Source organism: Ictalurus punctatus, chromosome 23 (genome assembly GCF_001660625.3).
Source record: "Ictalurus punctatus breed USDA103 chromosome 23, Coco_2.0, whole genome shotgun sequence".
In the NCBI taxonomy this organism is placed as follows: Eukaryota; Metazoa; Chordata; class Actinopteri; order Siluriformes; family Ictaluridae; genus Ictalurus; species Ictalurus punctatus.
Window position 1 is genome coordinate 12,565,386 of NC_030438.2, and position 7,983 is coordinate 12,573,368.

The 7,983-nt window shown below is 38.2% G+C and overlaps 1 protein-coding gene across 4 annotated transcripts in view; it reads left to right on the forward strand.

The window, feature by feature from the left end:
• hus1 (HUS1 checkpoint clamp component) overlaps window positions 1-7,983 on the forward strand; it is a 19,149-nt gene continuing 11,166 nt past the window's right edge. For 2 of the 4 annotated variants that reach the window (XM_053674926.1, XM_053674924.1), the window contains exons 1-4: window positions 1-216; window positions 4,320-4,447; window positions 6,631-6,807; window positions 7,623-7,730. In XM_053674926.1, the coding sequence (XP_053530901.1) occupies window positions 165-216; window positions 4,320-4,447; window positions 6,631-6,807; window positions 7,623-7,730 (465 nt within the window). In that variant the 5' untranslated portion in view covers window positions 1-164. Of the gene's footprint in view, window positions 237-4,319; window positions 4,448-6,630; window positions 6,808-7,622; window positions 7,731-7,983 lie in introns of all 4 variants that reach the window. The other 2 variants (XM_053674927.1, XM_053674925.1) reach the window with 2 other exon arrangements.

Consider the following 7,983-nt stretch of genomic DNA (forward strand, 5'->3'; position numbering starts at 1 on the left):
ACACGGAGCATTAGCTTGTGTGCATCGGTGGCGCGAGATTATTTATCATTGTTACACAGTGACAGTTGAAATGAATGATTAAGTAAACTTTATTTAAAGTAATTTAGAAGCAGTAGAAAGTAGTCGCCCATTGTTAAAGTGCAATTTTACCAGCTGAAGTGACCATGAAGTTCCGAGCGAAGATAAATGACGTGGGATGTCTCAATCATTTCACACGTAGGTAAACTGAAAAGTAGGTAAGGTATCCGACAAGCTGTTTTCTCCTGTTTCCGTTATTTTACACGTGACGGTAACATGGAATTGCGGCTCTTGGTCTATAGTAATAGAATTGCCTGTTTAAATAAATTCAAGTATTTGTGATGTGATAAAAGTGTGCAGAATGTAAATTATTCTAGCCGTATTGAATTTGTACATCCTTCCCCGCATTATGATGTTAGAACAGTGCCGATATCTTGCCTGTGGTCATTCTCAGCGCTTTAAGAGGTGTCTTAATTCTACACTGATCAGCCTTAACATTAAATCCACCTGCCTGGTAATTTACGGTTATGTGCTTGTGCTCCCTTGTGCTCTGACCCGTCAAGGCATGGATTCTACAAGATCTCTGAAGCTGTGCTGTGGTCTCCGGCACCAAGACTTTACATAGGGCCTCTGTGGATTGGACTTGTTTTTCCAGCAAATCCCACAGATGATCGATCAGATTGAGATCGGAAGAATTTGGAGGCCAAGTCAGCGCCTTGAACTCTTTGTCATGTTCCTCAAACCATTCCAGTTTTTGCAGTGAAGCAGAGCACATTATCCTGCTGAAAGAGGCCACTGTCATTAGAGAATACTGCTGCCATGGAGGGGTGTACATGATCTGCAGCACTGTTTAGGTAGGTGGTATGTGTCAAGTAACATCCACATGAATGCCAGGACCCACCCAAGTTTCCCAACAGAACATTACCCAGAGCATCACACTTCCTCCACCGGCTTCTTCCCATAGTGTGCCCTGGTGCCATCTCTTCCCCAGGTAAGCGATGCACATGCATCTGTCCGTCCATGTGATGCAAAAGAAAACCAAAAGGTGATTCAACAGACCAGGCCAACATCTTCCATTGCTCCCTGGTCTAGTTCTTATGCTCACATGCCCATTGTAAGCATTTTCGGTTGTGGACAGGGGTCAGCATGGGCCCTCTGATCAGTCTTTGGCTACGCAACCCCATACGCAGTAAGCTGTGATGCACTGTGTGTTCTGACACCTTTCTATCATCTCCAGCATGAACTTTTTCAGCAATTTGTGCTACAGTAGCTCTTCTGTGGGATAGGACCAGACAAGTCAATGAGTCTTGGGCGCCCATGACCCTGTTCACCAGTTGTCCTTCGTTGGACCACTTTTGGTAGGTACTAACCACTGCATACCGGGAACACCACAAAAGACCTGCCGTTTTGGAAATGCTCTGACCCCGTCTTCCAGCCATCACAGTTTGGTCCTTGTCAAAGTTGCTCAGATCCTTACGCTTGTCCATTTTTTTCTGCTTCCAACACATTTACTTGCTGCCTAATATATCCCACCCCTTGACAGGTGCCATTGTAACAAGATAAACAATATTATTCACTACACTGTCAGTGGTTTTAGTGTTATGGCTGATTCGAGTATATGCTCATGTATCATTAATGAGGGTTCTTATTTCAGACTCTTATTTTTTATGGCCACATGTCAGGGTTTAGTTAGGAATAGTTCTAACTGTAACAGTAAATGGGGTGGGAACTTCTTTGTATAGCGATTGACTTGTCATGATCATATACATATCAAAACGTTACATGAGATTTAACGTAAGATTTCGGATGAAGAATCAAATAGAATAGAGTTCAATCAGAATAGAACATTTAGATTATTATAGATTATAACATTTCTTATAGTAAGAAGAGGTCATCTTTGACCTATCACTTATGAGCCCAATGACCTATATATGTATTTGCAAAACAGTCAAACCAACTGTTTACAGAAATTTCTATTCCATGTCTATCAAGAAACAGTTACGGATGGAATAACTAATGTTTACTGTAAATATCGGTAAGAAGATAGAAGTGATGGGTGGGATGGTGATCAGCCATTGGCTGTTGGGAACAATGGTGATTAGTCACTGGTCCTTTACACACTGATGGTGAGTCAAGCAAACCTGTCCTCAGGTATGCAACCCACATGGGAAGGTGCTGTTCTTAATTCTTGTAGCATATCTGTTTTAAGACAGGCCTAGTTAATCACTGACGATTCAGATCTGGACCAGGCAGCAGACACAAAGGCTAAACCTTTTTCCTTATTCTAGTAATCTATTCAACATATAATTAGATAATGGTAAGCACACCGACTGTACCCATAATCTGTAGGTAGGACTGCTCGATATAATATTTCTTGCATGTAATGAGGAATTTCATGTACTTTATTTAACAGAGACTTGGATGAGAAAAAATGAGCTTGTAGCTTTGAATGTAGGTAATGTCCCCGGGTAAAGCTACAGTATATACACCACCCTCATCTAACTGTCAGAGGATGAGGCATCGCAACTATTTACAAACCTAAGCATTATCCAGAAACCTAGTACAAAATTAACTAATATGAAGTAGTTTTATTAATATAATTGATGTTAGCACAAAAAGGGAGTCTATGCAGTCATCTTCAGTAATTAGTATTTACAGGCCATTAGTGCCCTATTCTGAATGAGATACACTTCGGATCCACCATCCTGAGCATTATAAAGAGCTTTCTGAAAATGAGCAAATGAATGTGTCAGTAAAAATATTCAACATTCATTGGAGACTTCAGTATTCACATTCATATTCCACATGACCCTCTGACCCTACTTTCACACCTGTCTCTTGTGGGTCTGTAGAGACTGAAACTGTTGTCACTTATGGCCTGTCCAGCAGCTTAACCGATTAGCAAAGCAAACTAACTGTAGGAGCTATGCACACTTACCAGAGCCACCATTGATTTCTGCTAGTTGCAATTCAAATGTTGCTGTCACTGAAACGGCAGGTCCGTGTCATGCACACACAGAACATAAATGGTCGTCTGTTGCAGTGTTGCTTGCTAGTGTGAACCTAGGGTTAGAGCTGTGGGGGTTTTATTCTTTGACTTAGTGGGTGTCATTATATACAGTGATGGAAAATGAGTATTAAGACATTTGTGTTTTTGTTATTATTCTCCTTTCACATATTTACAAACACTCTCTTTTGACTTTGTACTTCTAACTATGAACAAAAACGTGCATTCATAAGCAGAAATAATATAGCCTATTAATGACGTTATAAAAGATACAATATAATATAGTTCAATAACAAAAAGTATTTAGGCACTATACTAATTTATATTATGCATGTAAAAGTTACATAGAAATAAATAAAGGTGCAGATTGCACCTGTCATTTTACAAGACAATGCAATTGGTTGGGAAGTTTTCATACAACAAGTAGCAATCATGGTGAAGGTCAAATGGCAAAAGCTGTAGAACCATAGCAAAGACCTTAAACATCCCTGTCAGTACAATTATTTTTTAATATGCAGGTGTAAACTTTGTGCACGGATAGGTCCGCCACACAAGATTTCACAACAAGGAGAAGCCAGCAGCGATTCAAAGAGTTGCAGCATGGACAACAGTTACACAGAGAACAATAAACAGTGAACTGCACTGCAGTCATCTCTATTCCAACACCTCATACAAAACTCTTCTGCTAAAGAAAGAAGCACAGAGATGTATTTCTAAAAGCATTTAGACAAATCAGAGCTCATGGAATGATATACACCGGTCAGACAAACAAAACAGAACTCCTTGAGCTCCTCGTGTTTGAAGAAAGAAGGGTTGTATGTATGATCCCAAGAACTCCATACCCAAAGTGAAGTACAGAGATGGGAGGATCATGATGCTGCTTCTCTGCAGGTAGTGGGACATAATCCTGACTTGAATCCCACTGACATTTTATGGAGGTTTTTGAAATTATGGGCCTTTATCAAGTTCTGAAATAAGCATATCTTTTTTATGAATATATATTTTTTTCATATTTATAAGTACAAAGTCAAAAGATATTTGAAGTGGATATTTGCACTGAAGGTACAGTATATAAAAATAACAAAAACAAAAGTGTCCGAGTACTTATTTCATTTCATTATATATAAAACAAAAAACTTGTGTGTGCAAGTTGTGGTCAAAGTAGTCATAACTACCTATGAGTGTTTAAGCATGAGCAATAGAGTAGTCAACCACACATGATTTTAGGGCTTATGTAGCTTCTTTATTCCTCACAAAGGAATGTAAATGTTTATCAGGATCATTGTGTCTACAGGCGTGGTGAATACTATTACAAAACTCACAAAGACCTGTGTCGTACGACTTACTGTCGACAACATTTTCTTCGTCCTTTCTGGAAAAGTCGCCAATGGAGGGGTTAGTATGTGGTGTGAGTTACTGCAGGTACGGCCCTATTCATTCTTTCACTGTTTTGGTTATGTCAAAAACAAACAAGTGACATGTTAAAGTAAAATCCAACATAAAATGGGCCACCATGAGCTGCCAGAACAGCTTTAACATGCCTTGGCCTCGAGTCTATACCTCTTTGGAACTGTAGTGGAGCGATGAACTATTTCTTCCAAAACATATTACCTCATTTGGTGTTTTAATGATGATGGTGGAAAGGGCTATCTAACACATCGGTCCAAAATCTCCCCAAGGTGACTGTGAAGGGCATAGCATTGATTTACATTATTTTCACCCTCATCAAAACTTTTATAGATTTGGCAGTGAACCTTCCGTCAAGGTCAGATGTATTTATACTGTGGGGCAATGTTATATTTAAATTACTACCAGATCTATTACTATCAGACCTGCCAACCTTCATGCAGTTTGCATAAGGAGCTCCTCATTTTATCATCTGACTCTGGTGGAACGCAAAAATACAGCAAAAGAGTCTTCCTTTTTTTCCTTAGAAAAAAGGTAGGTGATCCAATTGACATGAATCTGGAACTATTGACCGCTGCACAGTTCCGATATTAACTAACACTGTCTAGAAGCCCCTCCCCTTCTCCAGTGGAAAATGTTTTGAGTTTATTAATGTGAAATAAAATGTAGCAATATGTTTGACTCAGCTAGCGATAAGTACATTGTTAACATCAGTTAATTACAACCCCAAGTTCAAAAAAGTTGGGACGCTGTGTAAAATGTAAATAAAAACAATAGAATGATTTGGAAATCTCATAAACCCATATGTTATTCACAATAAAACATTGAAAACATCAAATGTTTAAGCTGAGGAATTGTACCATTTTAATTAAAAAAAAAGGTAATTTTTAATTTGATGGCTGCAACTTGTCTCAAAAAAGTTGGCACGGGGCAACAAAAGGCTGGAAAAGTATGTTTTATTCAAAAGAAACAGCTGCAGGAAACTAATTAGGTTAATTGGCAACAGGGCAGAAAGATGATTGGGTCTAAAAAGAGTATCTTAGAGAGGCAGAGTCTCCCAGAAGTAAAGATGGGATGCAATCTGGATTGAAGCATATATTGCTCTAAAACCTGTATATACCTTTCAGCATTGATGGTGCCTTTCCAGATGTGCAAGCTGCCCATTCCATAGGCACTAATGCACCCCCATACAATCAGAGATGCAGGCTTTTGAACTGTGCACTGATAAAAAGCCGGATGGTCCCTCTCCTCTTTAGTCCTCTTTTGTTTAGAGGATGCGGCGTCCATGGTTTCCAAATAGAATTTCAAATTTTAATTCGTCTGACCACAGAACAGTTTTCCACTTTGCCTCAGTCCATTTTAAATAAGCTTTAGCTCAGAGAAGACAGCGGTGTTTCTGGATCATGTTCACATATGGCTTCTTCTTTGCATGATAGAGCTTTAACCAGCATGTGTGGATGGCACGGCAAACTATATTAACAGACAATGAGTTCTGGAGGTCTTTCTGAGCCCATGCAGTGATTGTTCTACAAATTGTAGACACAGTTTTTCACAGATTGGTGAACCTCTACCCATCTTTATTTCTGAAAGACTCTGCCTCTCTAAGATACCCAATCATGTTACTGACCTGTTGCACATTAACCTCCAGCTGTTTTTTTTTTTAAGTAAGACTTACTTTTCCAGCCTTTTGTTGGCTTTTTTGATACGTGTTGCGGCCATCAAATTAATAATTACCTTATTTTTTTTATTAAAATGGTACATTTCCTCAGTTTAAACATTTGATATGTTTTCTATGTTCTATTGTGTATAACACATGGGTTTATGAGATTTGCAAATCATTGTATTCTGTTTTTATTTACATTTTACACAGCATCCCAAATTTTTTGGAATTGTATATTTATTAGGGATACACTGGTTGAGGAAAAAAATGGTTGAATATTGCACATTTTTCGTGTGTTTGGAGGCGCAAATTTTCAAAAAAATAGGAAGTGGGCTTCATGGGGAGAAGTTTGAATATGTTTGCACAAACCAAAGCATCCCATCAAAATGCCTCCCTCAGCATAACAGAGCCCCTGGTTTTCCCTTTAATTTGTCACCTGTCTGTATATATATCACATGTTTAATTTTTAGTTGATTAGTTGCCTTACAAGCACATTTTGCATTCTTGAGTACTAATCTTCCATTTTATTCTCTCAAAGGTAAATTTTTTTGATGAATATCAACTGGAAGGTGTGTCAGAAGACGCTAATGAAATATGTTTAGAAGTAAATCCAGAGAACCTATCCAGAGCTTTAAAAACTGCACAGAACGCCAAGTCCGTCAAAATAAAACTGACAAAGAAGCACTATCCATGCCTCACTCTGGCTGCAGAACTGGTAAGGGTCTTTAAAAATATATATTAGCATTATTTTTTATGATCTTTTACTTTGAAGTGGTTTTAGAGAGTTAAAATATTCATGGTTCAATGGATATAGTGATGTCAAGTACTTTGAATGGCCTCGAAGTAAAGCAGCAGCTCAAGATTCATAAAAATCATATGTTTAAGAAATTTTGATTTGTAAGCTTATGGCTAAAATGTGCAGTCCTTGTTAAACAGAACCGATTTATTATTGTCGTATGTAGACAAAAATGTGGATTGCATCACTGATTTTCTCTGGTTCTATTATTTACCTGAGTGTAGTTGCAAAATGTATGCATACTCTATAGGAAATTCACCCCTGACTAACACCTGTGATCTAGAACAGTGGTTCTCAAACTGGGGGGCCACCAGATGGCGCCAGAGCGGCTGCATAGAAATTCTAGAACATTATTAAAAACAAATTGATTTTACCTGTATGTAAGTCAAGATTGTCATCCTTTGAATTATGATGTGTATATAAAAATGTTAATAAATGAAATCAATTATACACATCACACACCAAACAGAGACATCCGTTGATATACTAGTGTACTGTTTGACAAACGCTGACAAAAACCTAAGACTATTTAAAATGGCTGTTTTTAAATTGAGGACATAGTCTCTTAGCTGAGAAAGTTAAAACAGAAGAGCCTAGTGTGAAAAAAAACATGAAATTGCACAAATTTGATGACTCTGGGGGGTCACAAAGGCATGCACTCTACACAAAGGGGGGGGGGGTTTGAATCTCTTGTTGATGACTCAGTTTTATTACTTTTCTCTCTCTTTTCCAAGCCTTCCCTCTCATCCATTAGTCGCATTGTCACCCATGACATTCCCGTGGACGTCATTCCCAGAAGGCTTTGGCATGACTTTAAAGAGCCCAGTATGCCAGACTTTGATGTAAGTGAAATCTCCTCTGACATAGGTGCCAAGGTACCAGGTAAGAGGAAGTTTGGATGCTGGTAAAAATTTTTGCTTGACATGTAGTCATATATTATAGCTGGTATAAATGATCATTCTGAGGCATTTAAATGTATCAAATGAGTTTTAATTTTTAAAGTAATGTAGACTCTGAAAAAGGTAAAATATTGAATATGGTCCTACAATCAAGACCTATTATAATGCATAGTTACAGTGGAGTCCAAAAGTCTGA